General features: G+C 32.8%; 3 protein-coding genes across 3 annotated transcripts in view; all 3 read right to left on the reverse strand.

The window, feature by feature from the left end:
* The window catches only part of LOC135139524 (zinc finger homeobox protein 3), a 294,739-nt gene extending 280,533 nt beyond the window's left edge, over window positions 1-14,206 (reverse strand). The window contains exon 1 of the mRNA XM_064069793.1: window positions 14,028-14,206. The gene's annotated coding sequence lies outside the window, so the exon portion shown is untranslated. The remainder of the gene's footprint in view (window positions 1-14,027) is intronic.
* Window positions 14,207-19,321: 5,115 nt separating this feature from the next.
* Window positions 19,322-20,470, reverse strand: LOC135139368 (serine/arginine repetitive matrix protein 2-like). Its single transcript, XM_064069574.1, has one exon. It carries the CDS (start codon window positions 20,468-20,470, stop codon window positions 19,322-19,324), a length of 1,149 nt encoding a protein of 382 aa, XP_063925644.1.
* A 276-nt stretch (window positions 20,471-20,746) lies between these two features.
* Window positions 20,747-22,081, reverse strand: LOC135139369 (uncharacterized). Its single transcript, XM_064069575.1, has one exon. The coding sequence runs from the start codon at window positions 22,079-22,081 to the stop codon at window positions 20,747-20,749; it is 1,335 nt and encodes a 444-aa protein (XP_063925645.1).
* Window positions 22,082-22,556: the final 475 nt, after the last annotated feature.

Here is a 22,556-nt window from a genome sequence, read left to right on the forward strand (position 1 = left end):
ACCCAGGTCAGGTCAGGTCAGGTCAAGAATCAACATCCGATAGAGGTATGAGAGAAAATAAAGATGGACAAGGAAGGAACAGGAAAATAGAAAAAGTATGGTAGGGAAGAAGAAAAAGAACAAATGGTTAAAGAAGAAAAAATTGACAACCAACCACCCTCCTGAAGTAATGCAAACGCGGTTCCATGGGGGTAGGAGAACAGTCATGGCACTACTACGGACGATAGAAACTACGTCCCTGGTGCGCATGAAGGTTTCTGTTTTGACAAGAACAGGTCTGGTCAGGTTAAGTCAGGTCAGGTCAGGCCAGGCCAGGCCAGGTCAGCAGATCAGGTTAGTTCAGGTAAGGACAGGTCGGTCAGGTCAGGTTAGTTTAAGTCAGGTCAGTTCAGATACGGTCAGGTCAAATCATTTTCTTGTAGCGAGGCATATTTATACTTTGATTTTTTTGGCGTTTGCGTAAAATTTTGTTTTGAGTTGACAGAAGTGTCGTCAACAGTTTGTAGTCCAGTGACTGTCAATGAAAAAAAATTATTTAGTGACTAGAGGAAATTTTATGTTACCAACAATAAAAAGCAGGTGGTCCACTTTTAATATAAAATTTCGAAGCGGAGAATGTAATTATCATAACTCATGATTTTATTGATTATATTTTTGTCTATTGTCAACTTGTCGTTAAATTCAGCTTTCACCGCCTAAATCCACGATCAGTGAAAACAAATTTTGATAAATCACTACTGAGTAATTTTATCCAAAAAAATTGCAAGTGGAATCTCCCAATATTACATTATTTGCAAAAAATTATTGTCATTTCCAACTGAGATCCATTAAAATTGTCACATCATTTATCTATTTAGTCTATTTTTGTAGTGTCCAACTTTTTGAATTTCTCTGCGTATTTTTTTGTCTCAATTCTTCTACTTTTCTCCGCTCTGGTAATTGTTTTGTTCTCTATTTTATATCGATGTCTTCTAATCAGCTACAAAGACATGAGGCAAAAACCAAATCTCCAATTGAATTTTACTTTTCGAGCGTAAGCTACTTTCATGTTTTCTTGAAGTTTCATATCCCCTACAGTATGAAACAATAGATCTTAGCATTCCGTCTGCCTGTCTGTCGCCTGTCTGTCATCCATATGTCGTTAGATAGGTATCGTGTAGATGGTAAAATGATTTCTAGAAAATCAAAAAATTGGTAAAAGGTTATTTTTATTTATGACAACCTCTTAAAAAAAGCTTCATGACGAGGATCTAAAGTCCCACCGTTTTCGCATTGGGAGTACAAAGTTCTCGAATTACAAATTAGTCGAAGATTATTGTTATTAAAGTTGTTATATAATTTGCATTTTTGCGAAAATGTTGATTCCTAGGCTAAAAAATCAAAGCGGATTCAGAAACCACAAATATAGGGGTATGGTAAAATTCATAAAATTACTAATATTTACTTAAGAAAATTTTAAGGGGATGTCATCAAATTGTTAGTGCGGATGATAAACTGAATTTTTTGCCATCTACATTCCTGAGATATTCTAGGGATCATGAAACGTCTAGAACACATAAAAGTAGGGAGTCGCCCCACGGGCATTTTACAATATTTACTTTTCTTTAGTTTAGGGTCGACAGGTAAGAATGGGTCCCCCGTTTCAACCCGTTTGTTGTCCGCCTGTGACATATCTGTCGTCTCTTTGTCATCTCTATCCTCTATCGTCTGCTTGTCGAAGTTTGTAGTTTGGCGTCTGTGTATTGTGGGTATCAATTTTTAATACACACACAATCTCCGTGGTCTATGAATCCGCCTTGATTTTTTTTACCCTAAGCATCCAGATTTTAAAAAATCTAAATTATACTGGGTGTCCGGAAAATGGCGGATTAACTGTCCGCTACGCTCTTAACAATTAACTGGTGAGCCTGGGAGAAAGAGTAAAAAAAAATATCTTAGCAGGTACTAGGTCCATCCAATCCATTAAAGCATAACCAATTAAACACTAGAAAAGATGTTCAAAATTCTTGCCTTGTGCATCTCTCTAAACTCGTAATGTTTCCAAATTTTGATCATTTTTTGTACAAGTGAGTCAGTATTTGCTAAGATAAAACTGATTTTGGCAAATGACATACCCTCTAAGAAAAGAGAGGGTGGGTGGGCGGGGCTAGTAGCTTCTAAGATAAGGCCGATTTTGGCAAATGAGATAACCTCTAAGAAAAGAGAGGGCGGGTGGGCGGGGCTAGTACCTGCTAAGATAAAATTGATTTTGACAAATGGCAAACCCTCCAAGGAAAGAGAGGGTGGGTGGGCGGGGTTAGTAGATGCTAAATTAAGACCGATTTTGGCAAATGACATACCCTCTAAGAAAGGGGAGGATTTTTTTAAATCTTTTTCCCATACTCACCACTTGATTGTTAAGAGCGTAGCGGAGAGTTAATCCGCCATTTTTCAGACTCTCGGTATAACAATATTTTATACAGGGCTTTTATAAATGATTCTAAGGGCGTAGTTGGCCATGGATTTCGAAAATCCCGCTTCGCTGAAATTATGCCTCACTATGACGGTTCTCACTTGTCATTAATGACATTTGTAACCTGTCATTTAAGGTCGCCGTTTTTATTGTTTTAACGTTTTTCAAGTGTGAATTAATTAATTAATTCTCGTTGATTGAGGCTCAAAACAACAAAACAGTCGTTTTCAAAACTCTTAGTGGTTGCGTACGAAAATTTTGTTTTGGTGCCAGGAAGCGAACACCGTGAAAATGGTTTATTCTGTTTAACAGGTTATGTCTTGTTAATGCAATGGGACTTCGTAAACAAAAAGTTTGTGTATTCTTTAACCGCTTGTAAGCAAGAATATTTGGCCAAATAGCGTGATTTAATAATTCAAGAAACATAGATGTAATCAACAGATTTGTTCGAACTGGCAGTTGTTGATGATTTGAGATAACTTGAGCAGAATCCGCAAATATCTTTGACAAAATTTCCTCTACAGTCAGGAGTTTAAGTTGCAACATGAAATTGAACAATGGGCCTTGAACAAAATGGTGAACATTTTCAACATTAACTGTGATGTTTAACCGCAATAAATTTGTTTCTTTTTATTGTAATGAATTAGTTTTATTTTTTAAAATGATATGAAGAATTTAGGCAACCAATTATACAGATGCGTCTGGTCTTTGTCATGCGTCCTTAGGCATTTAGTACGGTTCAAATCGAAGAGGCGGCACGTTTACATGACCTACTGCAACCTTATAATCATTTATAGAAGCCCTGTACTAATATAGGTCGTGACTTCGATCTCTTGCTGGTTCGATCATGAGCCACATTTTTTTCTTGCGCTGCGATTGGAATTAACTATATATTTTTTATAAAATATTGGATTTATTCGTTTGTACTTCATGGGCCAGGGAAGTTGTATCTAACAACATTTACACGACTAATTTTTGTTGTTGAAAAGAATAGCAATACTTATGTAATTGTCAAATAAAAAATTATTTCCAGTTCGAAGGAGTCTTTTTTAAATGGATAATGGCAACATTTTAGAAAATTTTCAAATTAACGAAATTAATAATAATAGCCATAATATAAACAATATTGTTTGATCTGTTTCAGGGGAAAAACTCTATTCATACCAGCGAACAGTTTTCAACGATTTTGTTGAAACTATAAAAACCCCAAAATCTAAGGGAGCTTTTGATAAAAAAATAAAAAATAAAACCTCCATCGAAAATAACATGTTGGGCGATAAAAATACCGAATCCGCTTGAATATGAATTTTTTAGTACGACATTTTGCACAACGAAATTGATATATTTCTACTCGTACCAATCAAAAATTAACGACGTCATTTCCACAAAAAGAATGCGATTTTGAACAAGATACAGCTATTATTTCAGGGAATATTTTTTATTTTTTCTAATGATTCTCCTGAATTGGATTTTATTAATTATCTCTATTTTTTTGTCAATTCAGAGACATGTAATCTAATTTCTCCCAAATTCTTAAATAGGGCAATGTTATAATAATGCCTCAAAAATAAAGAAAGTCTGTGTAAATAATTTTGCAGCCGTTTTCTGGACGTCTAAAAATGTCAAGATATTGAAATTATATTCAAGATGGAAAAAATCGAGGTTCATTTGTTATAAGTTATGCAGAATGTATAACACAAAAGTTACTTTTCTTATTTTACTTTCTCCAGGAAGGAGGAATTTACTTTAAATAAAAAAAATCGAATATAAGACTCCTAAAATGACGACATTTTTTGTGGATCAAATTGTCCAAACAAATGATGAATATTTGCTTGTACGTCAAAAATGGATTGTGAACTTGCCTGGGGTCCAGATTTAGTTCCTTTGAAAGTTAAAAATATTTTTGTACTATAATTCTGAAATAATAAACATCATTTTAGAAAAATAAATACGGTATATTTTATGAATCTAGTAATTAAAAAATCATTTGAAGATTTCCTTTGTATTTATTTTTCTTAGAAACATACAAACACAACAGCTGGTCTAAATATGTTTTTTTCTTCTGAATGCTATTTTCCAGTTTTATTTATCGTATACTTCCAGTTCTGAAATAGTGAATTTAACTAAAAATTTTGAAATTTCGTTCACAGAAACCTTAATCCGCCCAGGTAAGCTAAAAGTAAATTTTATGAGTATTATAAAAAATTTTGGTCATGTTGGTATCAGCATTCTCATTACAATTCTTTTATAAAAAAAAGTACATTCTGAAACAGTTTTTGAAATAAATCAGCGGACGTTCTTTTACTTTTCCAAGAAGAAACAGCCTGTACTATTTAAAATCGCACTTCCAATTCTTCGAAGAGTTTTAAAAAATTAAAACGTTTCACTTTTGTGCTTTCTTCGAATCTGAAGTTCACTGCTTTTATAAAGTCACGAATAAAAATTTCACGATTAATTTTGCCGCATTAACTGTAACTCCTTGAAACGAATCAATACCGCTTGATGAAATAATAAGACAATGATGTAATTGGTGTAATAATAAGAAGCTATTTTATTTACGATACCATTTATCAAGAACTGTCTTTAAATTGAATGAAGAAACCACCATCGTTGATAGTCTCACTATCGATTTAACAATTATTTAAAAATTGCAGCATTAAGGGTTAATTGCTCAGTATAACTATCTTTTTATTTTTATAAAATCGCCATGAATATTTAACACGACAATTTCAAATAATAAGTGCGTGCAGTAAAAACTTTAAAACGATGACGTCAGTCTCAGTTCCTCCAACCAAGAAACGACCTTTCAACACGTAACCGAGCCGCCACTGTCAAAATGAAAAATCGCGCCTTTGGCCCACTGCTGCCAACCGGTGGGCGTTTCGCACTGATTGGACGTAAATGAATGTACAAAATAATTAATACCGAAACGCCTGAAATATTCCGGGCCCAAAATCGAATGACACGCGGCGATAAAATCGTACGAGTTGATCCAGTGCCAAGAAGCGTCGATGACGGCAATTTTCGAAAACCCCCAGTCCGATCCTGCACGCAATGCCGATAAATAATTTCCCGCTCCGGCAAATTCGCCGAAACTCGTCCCAGTTATTTATTTGCTTATTTATGACACTTCTAATCGCGTTCCGTCTGGAAGAAGCGTCTTCTGCGATCTTCGTTCTTGGACGATTACACTAATTTAGTCGCATTTGACGGGTCGAAGAAAGCCGTCGCGGAGGGCGCAACAGTGGAATATTCTGCGTTCTAATTTGAATTCATTTGATATAAATAATGCGTAGTGCGAAGTGGGGCCTTGGCTTATAAGTTACGTCACCGGTATAATTAAAGAGTGTTGTACAGAAAAATCAAATTTAGAAACAGTAACTAAAATTAAAATAATCTCAGCATAGTTACTGCTAAGTGTAGGGTGGGCTAAAAATAGGAGCGCAATAATGTTAGACTGTTGGGCGGTCATAGGAGTCCTGAGGGACGCCCGACGAGGCTACATTTTTAATAACACTCGGCTTCTTAAAATAAATCACATTAATTTACGGCGGGCACATTTTTCTGCAATTAATATGCGCGCGGGTGGCCTCAAATGGGGCCCAAAGCGACAAATTTTATAGGATCTGTGCCATCAAAGAGAAATGTTCTGCGAAAAACTGGCCGGGTTTATTCAAACTTGTCATAAGATATCTAAACAACGGGGAATTAAACGTTCTAGGAAGAAAACTATAAAAGAAGGGAATTTTGATTGAGTGGTTTATTGCTTGTAGTTTCGGGATTTGATGGACTTTTTGCTGCTTCCTGTTAATTCGTAGCGCAAAAATTAAAAATTGCTGCAATAAACTATAAAAATACATCGTATGGTTCATTATGACGCGTACGACTTTAGGCGTATTGGACATCAATGGCTTGAGTAGAGTGATTTAAGTCAGTTTTCAGGCTTAAGGAAATGATAAGTTTAGTTTTAAAAATCGCCGCTTTAACAATCTAAATTTTAAACAACTAAGTCTGATTTATACACACGATATTTTACGTTTGTGTGCACCTGTCCAAGAGATGCTTTTTTCATGTCATTATTTATTTGTCAAAATCTTTTTTAATTACGACTCTCCCTGATCTCGTAACACACACATAATATATCAAAACTGTCCACCAAAAATATGTTAAATAGATTTTCCAAAATACTTTTGATTAAGAATTTGAAATCGGAAATTGCAAGAAATTCGGGATCACAAGATAAAAACTAAAAGTTAAAAGTACATATATCAAATAAACAAAAATTATCCAATGTTATTTAGACGGAACCTCCCCCGACTCTGAAGTACAGCACAACATATCCCGCTTTTTAAAAAAATTATAAAATTTGATTTTGTGAATTTAATTTTTTAGAATAAACCCTATAAGTTGAAATAAACAAGTGTGTGTAATGTTAAGCTAAAAAGAAAGAAGCATGATATGCGTTTATTTTAAGTGACTTTTTCCATTACAAAATTTTGTGATGACGTTAAGTTTAGTTTTAAAAATCGCCGCTTTAACAATCTAAATTTTAAACAACCAAGTCTGATTAATAGACACGATATTTTACCTTTGTGTGCACCTGTCCAAGAGATACTTTTTTCATGTCATTATTTATTCTTCAAAATCTTTTTTAATTACGACTCTCTGTGATTTCATAACACACAGATAATATTTCAAAACTGTCCACCAAAAATAAGTATATTAAATAGATTTTCCAAAATATTTCTTTATTAAGAATTTGAAATCGGAAATTGCAAGAAATTCGGGATCACAAGATAAAAACTAAAAGTTAAAAGTACATATATCAAATAAAAAAAATTATATAAGTATATCCAGCTTCTTCGAAAAATTATAAAATTTGTTTTTGCAACATTTTATTTATTTTATGATAACTCCCATAGGATAAAAAAATATAGATAATACCAGTCACAGCGTAAGAAAAAAATGTCAACGAAAGGATGAGTTTCTAACCCACTCAAACAGTCCTTGGTGGCCTTAACGACCCGACCACCACGTGTTGTGTGCGTTAAGTCAGATATAAAATTTTGAAAAATAATAATAATAAAAATCAAGGCGGATTCATAAATCACAATAATACAGAGGTATATTATTTTATAAAATCTAAATGGTGTTTATCACACAAAGTTTTGAAGTGATGTCACCAACCGATAGGCCAACGAAAAAGGGAGATTACCATTTCATACCCTTGTGGTTATGAAACGTCTAGAAAACATGAAAATAGCCATTCGCCGGATGTAACTAATCCAATAAGAAGTAAAAGTTAAAAAAGTTGGTGTAAATTTTTTTTTGAAAAAAATTGGATACCTTGGGTAAAAACTCGAGGCGGATTCATAACCATAACCATAATAATTGCATACGTAGAATTTGTACTAGTGTAATATTTTAGAAGTCAGTTGGTACAATTTAAGGAACAATATTCCAACCATAAATGTAAAATACTTAATATAAAACTTTACTACGGCATTCTTAACATACATATAAAATTTGAGAACAATCGGTCTGGTAGTTTCGGAGATTATCTATCTAATAAAAATCGACAAACAGACGCCAGACAAACGGAAACGTGACACCTACTTTTTGGTAATCTAAGGGTCATGAAACGTCGAAAAAACCTAACAGTATTCAATCGTCGATTGGACCCATAAGTTTGAGAAGTAAAAGTATATAACAATATTTTTAAGAGCAATGAAATAGAAATGTAACTACTGGTAATAAACAAATAAGAAACAAGATAAGTAAATAAATCAAAAGGGGTTTTAAAATTACCTCAGATTTTTCTGTTACGAAAAAGAGGAAGCTATTACAGGGTAACTGCAATTTTCTTAAAATTTATGTTCAAGGCACAAATGCAAAGACAGTAATTAATTTTCAAAAAAAAATAAAACTTAAGATAAAAAAGTCATAAATAAAAAACCAAACGTGCTATGATGATGACAACTATTGGTCGAAACATGTATCTACTCTTTGGCCAAATGTTTGACGTACTGAAAATTTTTAATTATGATTACGAAGTGATTCAAACTAATTAAGTTCAATACTGAGGTTAAAATATGCAATAGACTGGTGAAAATGCAAACATCTTATGAAAAGTACTAACAAAATGGAATTGAAATTCTTTACCCCTGAAAGACAATCAATTAAATAAATACAGTTTGTTGATTAATTATTAACTGTATTACTGTCTTCCCAGAATTGGAGGAAAATCAGATGTGACATTTTTTATACAGGGATTTTATGAATGAAAACGTGCCGCCTCTCAGTTTTAAACTTTACTAAATGCTCATAGACGCACTACAAATACCACATGCAACTGTATAATTGGTTGCCTAAATGCTGTATATCTCATTAAAAAATAAAACTAATTCATTGCAATAAAAAAAAAATGTGCGATTTCATGTTGGAACAGGAACTCATGACTGTTGAGGAAATCTTGTCAAAGATGTTTGCGGATTCTGTTCAAGTCGTCTCAAATGATCAACTTCCTCAGATACTGAAAGTCTTCCAAGAGATTTCCCTTTGTTGACATTGCCAGTTCGAACAAATCTGTTGATTACATATCAAATGGCATTAATGACAAGTGAGAACGGACATAATGAGGCATAATTTCATCTAGGCGGAATTTTTGAAATCCATGGCCCACTACGCCCTCAGAATCATTTATAAAATCCCTCCATAATAGTAAAATGTTTTGCTTTAACTTTTTTTGAGACATTCTGTATACAGAGTTTGTTCTAAAACATACGAAAACGGGGGACCTACTTTTCATATTCGAGATATTTGACCTGACCTGACCTGACGTACTTTTCATATTCTATAGAATGAAGACATGAAATTACCCGTTCGCTAACTGGGACAGTTTAAACTCTGGAAATAACCATGATAATGTTTAAAACGCAATAGATAAATGGTTAACCAAATTAGAAAGCTGCATTCCCGTGTTCTAGAAGGTGTAAAAAATAATTACGACTTACAAATCATTTTCATTCTTTTATAATAATCCAAAATATTTTCTTTGTAAGCAGCGATTTCCCTTTAAATCCTTGATAGTTGTTACATTAGTGTTATATTTTCACGCCCATTATAAACAAGAAAACTGCAAATCAGAGAAAATGCGTAACTCCGAAAATAAACGAGTCTTATTTAAAATTAAACATTTGCTAATTAAACAGTTTTGTTGTTCAAAGTACTAAAATAATTTATGGCCTCAGAGAGAAACAATTGTGTTTTCTCGCTTTACACTGAAAGTTCACTAACATCACGTTTTTGACATAACCTCCAAACAATGATTCGAATTTCGGGGTCACCTAACACGTCTTCGTGTCGTTTGAGGTTTGACGTTTTAATGTCGTTGCATATAGGTGGAAACGGGATGGGTAGATGAAACGATAAAGAAAAGTACATGCAGCTGTTGAAACTTTATGTGCAGAGAATGTGACAGTATGAAAAAGCAATTGGATTTGACATAGAATTCATCGTGGGAGATTCGAATCGGAAAGAAAGTATAGTGGTGGAAATACTCCAGGTAAAACTTTTTCTCTTTCTATCTTGCACTTTGTGTGAGACAAAAAATACCAAATTTCGATTATGCCATGGAAATTTTTTATAAAATTTTGAAAATTGTCATTTGAAGTATTTCTCAAACAGAATCTTTGGTTTATTTAACGTTTTACTAATCTACTTAATTTTAAACAATTAGTATTTTCTACTTTTGCTTCTTTATTTTTCTCTATTTCATTTATTTCTATTTTGTTAAAGTATTATATCACTTCATAACTTGCACACCACTACATAACCTTAAGCTTTGATCGTGCACTTTCGTATTAATATAATAATATAATATATTTGCCAAGATAAGATTGATTTTGGCAAATGGGGCTAATACTTGTCAAGATAAGATTAATTTTGTCAAATAGCATACCTTCTAAAGAAATAATGGGCGGGTGGGTGGGGCTAATACTTGTCAAGATAAGACTGATTTTGGCAAATGACTTACTCTCTAAGAAAATAAAGGGTGGGTGGGTGGAGCTCATACTTGTCAAGATAAGATTGATTTTGGCAAATAACCTACTCTCTAAGAAAATAAAGGGTGGGTGGGTGGGGCTAATACTTATCAAGAAAAGACTAATTTTGTCAAATAGCATACCTTCTAAAGAAATAATGGGCGGGTGGGTGGGGCTAATACTTGTCAAGATAAGACTGATTTTGGCAACTGACCTACTCCCTAAGAAAATAAAGGGTGGGTGGGTGGGGCTAATACTTGTCAAGATAAGACTAATTTTGTCAAATAGCATACCTTCTAAAGAAATAATGGGCGGGTGGGTGGGGCTAATACTTGTCAAGATAAGACTAATTTTGTCAAATACCATAACTTGTAAGGAAATAATGGGCGGGTGGGTGGGACTAATACTTGTCAAGATAACACTGATTTTGGCAAATGACCTACTCTCTAAAGAAATAATGGGCGGGTGGGTGGGGCTAATACTTGTCAAGATAAGACTACTTTTGTCAAATACCATACCTTCTAAGGAAATAATGGACGGGTGGGTGGGGCTAATACTTGTCACGATAAGACTGATTTTGGCAAATGACCCATTCTCTAAGAAAATAAAGGGCGGGTGGGCGGGGCTAATACTCGTCAAGATAAGACTGATTTTGTCAAATAGTATATTGTCTAGGAAAATAAAGGGTGAGTGGGTGGGGCTAATACTTGTCAAGATAAGACTAATTTTGTCAAATAACATACCTTCTAAGGAAATAATGGGCGGGTGAGTGGGGCTAATACTTGTCACGATAAGACTGATCTTGGCAAATGACTTACTCTCTAAGAAAATAAGGGGTGGGTGGGTGGGGCTAATACTCGTCAAGATATGACTGATTTTGTCAAATAGTATATTGTCTAGGAAAATAAAGGGTGTGTGGGTGGGGCTAATACTTGTCAAGATAAGACTAATTTTGTAAAATAGTATACCTTCTAATGAAATAATGAGCGGGCAGGTGGGGCTAATACTTGTCAAGATAAGACTGATTTTGGCAAATGACTTACTCTCTAAGAAAATAAAGGGTGGGTGGGTGGGGCTAATACTTGTCAAGATAAGATTGATTTTGGCAAATAACCTACTCTCTAAGAAAATAAATGGTGGGTGGCTGGGGCTAATACTTGTCAAGATAAGACTAATTTTGTCAAATACCATACCTTGTAACGAAATAATGGGCGGGTGGGTGGGGCTAATACTTGTCACGATAAGACTGATTTTGGCAAATCAGTATATTGTCTAGGAAAATAAAGGGTGAGTGGGTGGGGCTAATACTTGTCAAGATAAGACTAATTTTGTAAAATAGCATACCTTCTAATGAAATAATGGGCGGGTAGGTAGGGCTAATACTTGTCAAGATAAAACTGATTTTGCCAAATGGCCTACTCTCTAAGAAAATAAAGGGTGGGTGCGTGGGGCTAATGCTTGTCAAGATAAGACTAATTTTGTCAAATAGCATACCTTCTAAAGAAATCATGGGCGGGTGGGTCGGGCTAATACTTGTCAAGATAAGACTGATTTTGGCAAATGACTTACTCTCTAAAGTAATAATGGGCGGGTGGGTGGCGCTAATACTTGTCAAGATAAGACTAATTTTGTCAAATACCATACCTTCTAAGGAAATAATGGGCGGGTGGGTGGGGCTAATACTTGTCACGATAAGACTGATTTCGACAAATGGCCTACTGTCTAAGAAAATAAAGGGTGGGTGGATGGGGGTAGTACTTGCTAAATAAGACTGATTTTGCCAAATGACAAAATAAAAGGGCGGGTGGGCGGGGCTAATACTCGTCAAGATAAGACTGATTTTGTCAAATAGTATATTGTCTAGGAAAATAAAAGGCGGGTGGGCGGGGCTAGTACTTGCCAAGATAAGATTGATTTTGGCAAAGGACTCTCTAAGAAAATAAAATGCTGGTGTGCGAGGCTGGTACCTGCCAAGATTAGAATTAAAACCATCCATTACTCTAAGAAGAACAAAATTTTGCGTGAATATCAGCACGACAAAAACACAAAATTATTCGAACACATTTTTCTAGGTTAAATATGGATATTTAATAAAGATAATTTATGTAAAAAAAACCATGGAAGGACGGTTCAAAACAAACTGCAATTAAAAAACGAAAGAAGGTTGTAGATATATTGTAGTTCACGCTGACAATAAACACGGATTTACTGAAGGAGCGTCTCTAATTTTTAAGGTAAAAACAAAATCTGTTGGTTATCATGATAACATGAACCAGGAAAATTTTGAAAAGTGGTTTAAAGAGCAATTAATGTCCAATCTTCCAGAACCGTCCCTATAATGGATAATGCACGTTACCACAGTTGATTTTTGGTGTTTATTTTAGTTTTGATAAGTACACTATATTTATATTTCTGCTTTATTTGTAAGAAGAAATTCCTCGAAAGAGTTGGACAAAAGAAAAAAATAGTGGCATAGTTAAACACAAAAAGACAGATTATCCTGAAAAAGCGGTGAAAGATCAGATTTGGAATATTGTGCGCAATATATTGTCCAAAAAATCATTTAGATCACTATTCTCAAGAACGTGGACATTGTGCCCTAAGACTTCCGCCATACCACTGCCATTTTAATGGTAATGCTTCTCCTGTTGATGTATTGAAAACTTAGGAAAATGTAATAAATCAAGTTCCCAATAAACATTGGGAAAATGATATTAAGCACACGGAAAATATCATAGATTGGGCATGGTAGACACAAAAGATTCTGAACAATTGTAAAACAAATCAAGTCATTATTATCAATGTTAATTGCGTTTCAGATGATAGTGATAGTGAAAATGATGACAGTATTGTTGATGATTTAGATTTGTGTTAAAAATTAAATGATGAAACTTATAATTGCATTAATATGTTACCATAGCAAGTTATCCATAACATACAAGAAAGCACATACTCTTGGTCACTAAAGAAACGTCACAGTCTAAGTGTTTTGAACAGGGATATTTCCACGACTTTAGAAACTAAGTATGTGGAGGAAAAGAGAGAGAAGAGAAAGAGAACGAAAGGAGTAAAAATAATGGAACATTTTCATTTATAAATGTTAAATCAAAATAAATAATATTTTGGAATGCGAGAGCGCTATCAGTGATCCCGATCAGATTTAAAATGAATTTGCGCCGAAACTATAATAAGATCGTTTCAGAGCCGGCCCTGCTGACAGTTTTTGAGTGATCGCCTGTTCATTGTCCACACATGCACTGCACACCATCCTGATTACACAACACTTATTACCGTTTGATAAAAGTGCATCCCGAAAATTGTCGACGGTCTGTCGTGTGTCGCTTTGGCAGCGCTTTCCACAATAAACCTTCGCGAAAATCGTCAGTCGTTGCGTGAAAAAGGCAAACCTTTTCCTAGCAGTGACTCCGAACCCCGCCAGGTTCAACAAACCTCTCCGTAAACATATCTATTAGAGCCTAAAAATACCATCGCAAGATAGCGTTCCGCGATTTTGATCCCTGAAAACCACTTACCTGAAACGTGGGCGAATTGCGGGCAGTTGCAGGCATTGCGCAGGCAAGATCAACAGGTACGGCACAACACAACGGATTATTGCACACAAGATTTTTTCGAACGACGCCACTGAACGCGCACAGGTCACATGTCGTTCCGGCGAAAAACTGAACGCCGTGACGCGATGGGTGTTTGTTGGGATGTGTTTGTTTTGGTTACGTTTCTAATGAAACGACTTAAAATAATGCGAAATTACATTAAATATTTCAGTAACTGTAGCGAGTTAATCTTAGTCTAAATTTACGTCTTCCCACCCTCACTCATTTCAGGCCAGTGCGAGTTTTCAGTCGGCTTTCACTCGCGCTGACGGCGGCACTTGGAATTTTCATAGCGCCGCCAGCGGCGGTGGAGAGCGAGGATTGCGACGCCGCCGCCAAAGCGCGCCCAAATTGCCGCTCTGGGTGCATCTCGGGGCTTGGGACGCATTATAATTTCCGCATTAAATGCCGGATTTTTCAGGAAGTTGCAGCTTTACGCGAGATTAGAACGGCATTTGGAGTTGTCTGGAAAAGTATGAGATGTTGTTAGTGTTGTTGATGCGGAAACTTTGTTGTGATGGAAAAGGAAGTGCTTAAAATTAGAGCTAGGAGATCTGTGATTTTAAAAAATTGTAAGATTGTATTTGTGTAGGTTTGTCGGTTTAAAATCGTGGTATTTATTTTAACGGACTGACGTGCTTAATAGTTAAATCGTGTACTACTTGGGTTATTTAGGCCAGGTTTTGACACTGCTTGTCAAAGTTTAAAAGTGCAAATGGAGTCACCATTCTTTGACAGATGTTCATCGTGTTATTTTCGAATAATTCTTAACCAGGTTCCGCTTTTTGATTATTTGATATAATAAGTATACATACTCTTCCAATTTTTTAAATATTTTATCTCTTAAAAAATAAATCATTTATTATACGATGTCAAAATTACTTCATTCTAATATTCAAAAAATAAAAACCTTGATAAGAATGAACATGTTGGAAGCTTCCAGAAGCACTACTGTTATTGTCATATTTTTAATTCGTTTATTTTTCTTCAAATAAACGGAAATGAAAAGTGCATGAAACTTTAAAATTTATTTATAAAAAAAGTATCTAAATTAAAACTGCCAGATTGTTAAAATATGGTTAAAAAACAGATAAATTCCAAAAAGTCAAACACGCAATGAAGTTAGTGCATTTTTCAAAAATATGCAAGAAGCATAAATTTAGTTAAAATTTTTCATCGACAAAACTTAATACATTTTGATTTCCCGAGCGTAAGTCAAGGAAATTTCCGTCTGTCTGTCTGCCGTCTGTCCAGATTTTTATTAGACAGATAATCTTCGAAACTACTGGAGCGATTGTTGTCAAATTTTGGACGTATACCTACTTATTAGGTAGGTATGTAGTTGGTAAAACGCTAACAAAACAACAGTAAATTTGTTTTTATATTTAGAAAATAAGGTACTACTGCATTTGTGGTGCATGAATCCGTGTTGAGTTTTCACCCTAGAGATTCAGATTTTTGGAAAAAAAAATCAAAATGCTATAACATTTTGCAATTTAATATTGAAACTGCTTACCGAATGATCTGAAATATTTTAAGGTTATAGTAAACATGGTAAATCGTCAGTCGATGACGTGATATCAAAATTTTGCATAAGAAACTCATAGTCTTTAGAATTATTTATCTATATATAGGGTGATTCCAAAATTATATAATGAAAGGGCTAGACAGCTCACGACTCGATAATTTGGAACCACAGTACAGCTAATATTAATATTACACTATATCTGTTAGTAATATACGCGTCCTTTAAAAAATATTTATGACGTCATCACAAAATTTTGCAATGGAAAAACTTACTTGAAATAATAGTGTAGCGAAAAATAATGAAATTCCCAAAATTAAATCTTACAATATTTTGAAAAATCTGGATTCATTTACCTTCGACCAACTTTTTGAAATCACAATTTTTGGTTTTTTTAATTTTTCCATTTTTCAATGTTTCGGTTTGATAGTTTTACGTTTTTTCAACTTTAATTTTTTCAGTTCTTCAATTAGGCGACTTCCAAATTTTTAGGTTTTTCGTTTGTTCCATTTTTTAATTCGCAGTTTTTCAATTCTGCAATTTTTTCGGTATGACAGTTTTTCATTTTTCAATTTTCAGTTCCTCAATGTTTAATTTTCAATTTTTCAGTTTTTATTTCTGCAATTTTTCAAATTTGTAATTTTATTTTTCAGTTCCCGATCTTTTAATTTTTATTTTGTTGATTTTATATCACAATTTTTCGTTTTCTCCTATTTTTTCAACATGACGTACATATCTTTATTTTAACTTATAAGGGTTATCATGAAAACATAAAATTCGTTAAATTATATCTTATAAGTTTTCGACAAATCTGGGTTTATCTTCGATAAATTTTTTTAAAGCAATTTTTCGTTTTTCCAGTTTCCTTAATTTTTCAAGTTTTCCATTTTTCAATGTTTCGGTTTCATAAATTTTCATTTTTTCTGCTTTAATTTTTTATTTTTCAATTTCTCGACTTTCGATTCTTCCATTTTTCGATTTGCAGTTTTTCAATTTTGCAATTTTTCGATATTATAAATATTCATTTTTCGATTTTCAGTTTCTCAAAATTTTCAAGCTCTTGTTCTTTTTTACATTTTCCCAGTTTTTTTTTATTTTCATTTTCTTGATTTGAAATCACGATTTTTTGTTTTTTATTTCCTTTATTTTTTCAATGTTTCTTTCGATTTTATAATTTTTCGTTTATTCAATTTTTCAAATTTTCAATTTCTGGTTTTTCAATTCCTCGATTTTCCAATTTTAAAATTTTAAAATTTTTAAGTTTTGCAGTTTCCATTTTTCCGATTTTCTCATCAATATTTTATTCTTTGCATTTTGCACTTTTTGGATTTTTAGGTTTCTCAAGTTCTATTAATGTTTCGATTTTTAATTTTCGTTTCTTCAATTTTTCAAGTTCTTGATTTACAGTTTTTAGATTTTTCAAAGTTTTCGTTTTATACTTTTTTGTTTTTTCATTTTTGATTTTTCAGTTTGACAAATTTTTCCACTTTTTTTATTCGAAAACTGTAAAGTCGAAAAAACTGAAGACTGAAAGATCGAAAAGTTTAAAAAATTAAAAATCGAAAAATTGAAAAATTGAGTAAATAAAAAAATCCAAATCCAAAAAATCCAATAATTGAAAAATGGAAAAGTTCAAAAATCGTTAACTTTAAAATGTGAACTAAGTATTTTAAGAATTATTATGATTACGTATTTAAAATGACAACTAGAAGAATTGCAAATCCAAAATTGAAGAAACAAAAAATTGAAAAATCGCGAAACTGAAAAATGTAGAATTGAAAAAAAACGAAAAATTCAAAAATCTGAATATTGAAAAATCAAAAATTGGAAAATCAAAAAACTGAAAAATTAGAAATCGAAAACTTGGAAGGTCGAATAAATGAAAAAGTTTTAAAATCTAATAATCAAAAATAGTAAAATCGAAAAAATTAAAAATTTTAAAATTTATTATAACATAGTTAAAATGAAAACTAAAAAAAATTACAAATCCAAAATTAAAGACATGAAAAATTGGAAAATTTCGCAATGACTAAAAGAAAAATTATAAAATCAGAACACTGAAAAATCGAAAAATTGAAGAAATAAAGAAAATAACAAACCGAAACAAAAAATCGCAAATTGAAAAATTCAGATATGAAAAACTGAAAAATCAAAAAATTGAAAACTCGTGAAACTGCAAATCGCAATATTTTTTAAATCTAAAAAGTGAAACGTCCAAAACTTGGAAAAAGAAAAAAATTTAAATAAAAACTCATCGTAAAACTGAAAGAGCAAAAAAAAATAAATCGAAAAGCTGCACGTAGAAAAATTGAAGAAACGAAAAAACGGAAAAATTAAAATTGTAGAAACATAATATTGTAAAATCGAAACACTCAAAAATCGAATAATTGAAAAAATAAAGAAAAAGAAGAACCAACAGGAAAAATTGAAACATTAAACAGGAAAAATTCCAAGTCCACAAATTGCAAAATCTAAAAATTTAAAAATTCAAGTTGGAAAATTGAAAAACTGAAAAATTTAAACTTAAAAACTCGAAAAATTGCAAATCGAAAAACTGAAGAAACAAAAACAATGAAAAATTGAGGAATTGGAAAATTCAAGTCAAAAAAGCGGCAGGAGTGTTTTTTGGCCACTGATTTTTAGTTGATAGAGGTTATAAAAAAAAAACAAAAATCGCAAACAATTTTTATATTTTTTCAAAGAACCAGGATTTATTGGGCTGCCGTCAGAGTCGATGAAAGTTCTGTTAAAATAACCTTCGACAAATTTTCTGTATAAATGTAATCAACCACATTTTTCAAAAACATACACTAAGCATTAAAAAAAATAACTCAAAATTTTCCATCAAAAGAAAACTTATACATTTTTAAGTAACTTGTCTTTTGCGGTAGTAACCGTTGTATGCAGTTGCGCTGAGTGACTAAGCACTCGAAATTACAACCTACGTAAGACAGCACGCACGCCAATACCAAGAAAAAATAATAACACCCCTCAGACTCGAACCATCATTGCAAAAACCCTCAAGTATTTTTACAGCGAGCTTAACCGAACTTAACACATTTTTCAATTGCTGCAGCACGCTTGAAATCCTCTGGGACTACACAAGACTGCACCTAGCATTATCCCCGGTACCTCCTTAATCAATATCTACACCACTTCCAAGAATTTCACACTTGTAATTCCTGGTGTATGACGTTCGTGCTCCCACGCTACAATTAGCAAATGCATTATTAAGCAATGTGAATCATTTAGCATCACCTGGAAGTCCACGTCGTGTCCATCTCATAAAGGATCCTGAATTTAACGCTGTATCAGCTGGGTGTTTAGTTTAATTGCGAATCGTTAATATTTATTTGCTATTAGTTTTACGGTATGGAAAATACGTAGGTATTTTAGAAGGATTACAAGTTTTCCTATAAATTGTAATCAATACTTATCCTTGACGTGTCCTTTGCGGTATTAGAAGTGTATGCTTTCTAAGAACATACTTTAATAACAAAGTACTCTAAAATCTGTCTTTTCACTAGTTCGATTAATATTTATTTGATGATTATTTTATGTTAAAAAACAATTAGAACATACAACCTCAGTACCGCACATTTTTACCTAGAATTCATCTTACTCTTCATTTCAATCATGATCTTCATCTTAATCTTCATCTTAGTATTCATATTAGTCTTCTTCTTAGCCTTCATCCAGCTTTTATCGTAGTCTTCATCTTAGTCGTCCTCTTAGTCTTCATCTCAGTTTTCATCTTAGTCTTCATTTTAATCTTCATTTTAATCTTCATCTTAGCCTTCATATTAGGTTTCATCTTAGCCCTCATTTTAATCCTCATTTTAGTCATCACCTTAGCCTTTAACGTAGCCATTATCATAGTCTTCATACTAGTCTTCTTCTTAGTCCTTATCTTGATCTTCGTCTTAATCTTCATCGTAGTCTTCATCTTAGTCCTCATCTTAATCTTCATCTCAATTTTCATCTTAGTCTTCATTTTAATCTTCAACTTAGTCTTTATTTTAGCTTTCATCTTAGTCTTCATCTTATTCCTTATCTTAGCCATTATCTTAGTCCTCATTTTAGTCTTCATTTTAGTCTTCATTTTAATTTTCAACTTAGACTTTATTTTATTTTTCAATTTGGTCTTCAATTTAGTCTTCATCTTCGCCTTCATCTTAATCTTCATCTTAGTGTTCATATTAGTGGTGATCTTAGTCTTCATCTTCATTTTAGTCATATTGTTAGTCATCATTTTAGTCTTCTTCTTAGTGTTCATCTTAGTGTTCATCTTAGTCTTCATCTTAGTCTTCGTCTTAGTCCTCATCTTAATCTTCATCTCAGTTTTCATATTATTCTTAATTTTAATCTTCACCTTAGCTTTTATTTTAGGCTTCATCTTAGTCTTCATTTCAGTCAACATCTTAGCCTTTCTCTTAGTCTTCATCTTAGTCTTTAACTTAGCCATTATCTTAGTCTTTATTTTAGTCTTCTTCTTAGTCCTTATCTTAGTCATCATTTTAGTCTTCTTCTTAGTCTTCATCTTAGTCTTCGTCTTAATCTTCATCTTACTCCTCATCTTAATCTTCATCTCAGTTTTCATCTTAGTCTTCATTTTAATCTTCAACTTAGTCTTCATTTTAGTGTTCAACTTAGTCCTCATTTTAATCCTCATTTTAGTCATCATCTTAACCTTCATCTTAGTATTCATTTTAGTCTTTAATTTAGCCATTATTTTAGTCCTCTTCTTAGTCTTCTTCTTAGTCTTCATCTTAGTCTTCATCCTAGTCTTCATCCTAGTCTTCAACTTAGTCTTCATCTTAGTCTTCATCTTATTCCTCATCTTAATCTTCATCTAGTTTTCTTCTTAGTCTTCATTTTAATCTTCAACTTAGTCTTTATTTTAGCTTTCATCTTAGTCTTCATCTTAGTCCTTATCTTAGCCATTATCTTAGTCTTTATATTAGTCTTCACTTTAGCCTTCATTGTAGTCTTTATCTTAGTCTTTAAAATTAGCCATTATCTTAGTCTTCTTCTTAGTCCTTATCTTAGTCTTCATCTTAGTCCTCAATTTAGGCTTCATTTTAGTCTTCATTTTAGTTTTCATCTTAGTCTTCATCTAACTCCTCATCTTAATCTTCATCTCAGTTTTCATCTTAGTCTTCATTTTAGTCTTCATTTTAGCCTTCATCTTAGTCTTTATCTTAGTCCTTATCTTAGCCATTATCTTAGTCTTTATATTAGTCTTCATCTTAGTCTTTATATTAGTCTTCATCTTAGCCTTCATTGCAGTCTCCATCGTAGTGTTCATCCTAGTGGTGATCTTAGTCTTCATCTTCATTTTAGTCATATTGTTAGTCATCATTCTAGTCTTCTTCTTAGTCTTTATCTTAGTCTTCATCTTAGTCTTCATCTTAGTCTTCATCTTAGTCTTTACCTTAGTCCTCATCTTAATCTTCATCTCAGTTTTCATCTTGGTCTTCATTTTAATCTTCAACTTAGTCTTCATTTTAGTGTTAAACCTAGTCCTCATTTTAATCCTCATTTTAGTCATCATCTTAACCTTAATCTTAGTATTCATTTTAGTCTTTAACTTAGCCATTATTTTAGTCTTCTCCTTAGTCTTCATCTTAGTCTTCATCCTAGTCTTCATCCTAGTCTTCATCCTAATCTTCATCTTAGTCTTCATTTTAGTCCTCATCTTAGTTCTCATTTTAGTCTTGAGTTTAATCTTCACCTTAGCCTTCATTTTAGCCTTCATCTTAGTCTTCATTTTAGTCATCATCTTAGCCTTTAACATAGCCATTATCATACTCTTCATACTAGTCTTCTTCTTAGTCCTTATCTTGATCTTCGTCTTAGTCTTCATTTTAGTTTTCATCTTAGTCTTCATCTTGGTCTTCATCTTAGTCTTCATCTTAGTCTTCATCTTAGTCTTCATCTTATTCCTAATCTTAATCTTCATCTTAGTCCTTATCTTAGCCATTATCTTAGTATTTATATTAGTCTTCACCTTAGCCTTCATCTTAGTCTTTATCTTAGTCCTTATCTTAGCTATTATCTTAGTCTTTATATTAGTCTTCATCTTAGTCTTTATATTAGTCTTCATTTTAGCCTTCATTGCAGTCTCCATCTTAGTGCTCATCCTAGTGGTGATCTTAGTCTTCATCTTAGTCTTTACCTTAGTCCTCATCTTAATCTTCATCTCAGTTTTCATCTTAGTCTTCATTTTAAACTTCAACTTAGTCTTCATTTTTGTGTTCAACCTAGTCCTCATTTTAATCCTCATTTTAGTCATCATCTTAACCTTCATCTTAGTATTCATTTTAGTCTTTAACTTAGCCATTATTTTAGTCTTCTCCTTAGTCTTCATCTTAGTCTTCATCTTAGTCTTCATCTTAGTCTTCATCTTATTCCTCATCTTAATCTTCATCTTAGTCCTTATCTTAGCCATTATCTTAGTATTTATATTAGTCTTCACCTTAGCCTTCATTGTAGTCTTTATCTTAGTCTTTAAAATTAGCCATTATCTTAGTCTTCTTCTTAGTCCTTGTCTTAATCTTTATCTTAGTCCTCATTTTAATCTTCATTTTAGTCTTCATTTTAATTTTCATCATAGTCTTCATCTTACTCCTCATCTTAATCTTCATCTCAGTTTTCATCTTAGTCTTCATTTTAATTTTCAACTTAGTCTTCATTTTAGTTTTCAACTTGGTCTTCATCTCAGTCTTCTTCTTAGCCTTCATCTTATGTTTCGTCTTAGTTTTTATCTCAGTCTTTATCTTAATCTTCACCTTAATCTTCAACTTAATCTTGATTTTTGAAGTCTCTTTTTGCTGTGTCGTCTCTGTGTTATTTCGCTCTTCCTTAGTCTAACTAAAATTTTTATCTCTTTACAGATATCATCTCATCATATCATCACCTTTCGC

This window comes from Zophobas morio, unplaced genomic scaffold (assembly GCF_036711695.1).
Source record: "Zophobas morio isolate AGI-343-1 ecotype UQ-CSIRO unplaced genomic scaffold, CSIRO_AGI_Zmor_V1 ptg000031l, whole genome shotgun sequence".
In the NCBI taxonomy this organism is placed as follows: Eukaryota; Metazoa; Arthropoda; class Insecta; order Coleoptera; family Tenebrionidae; genus Zophobas; species Zophobas morio.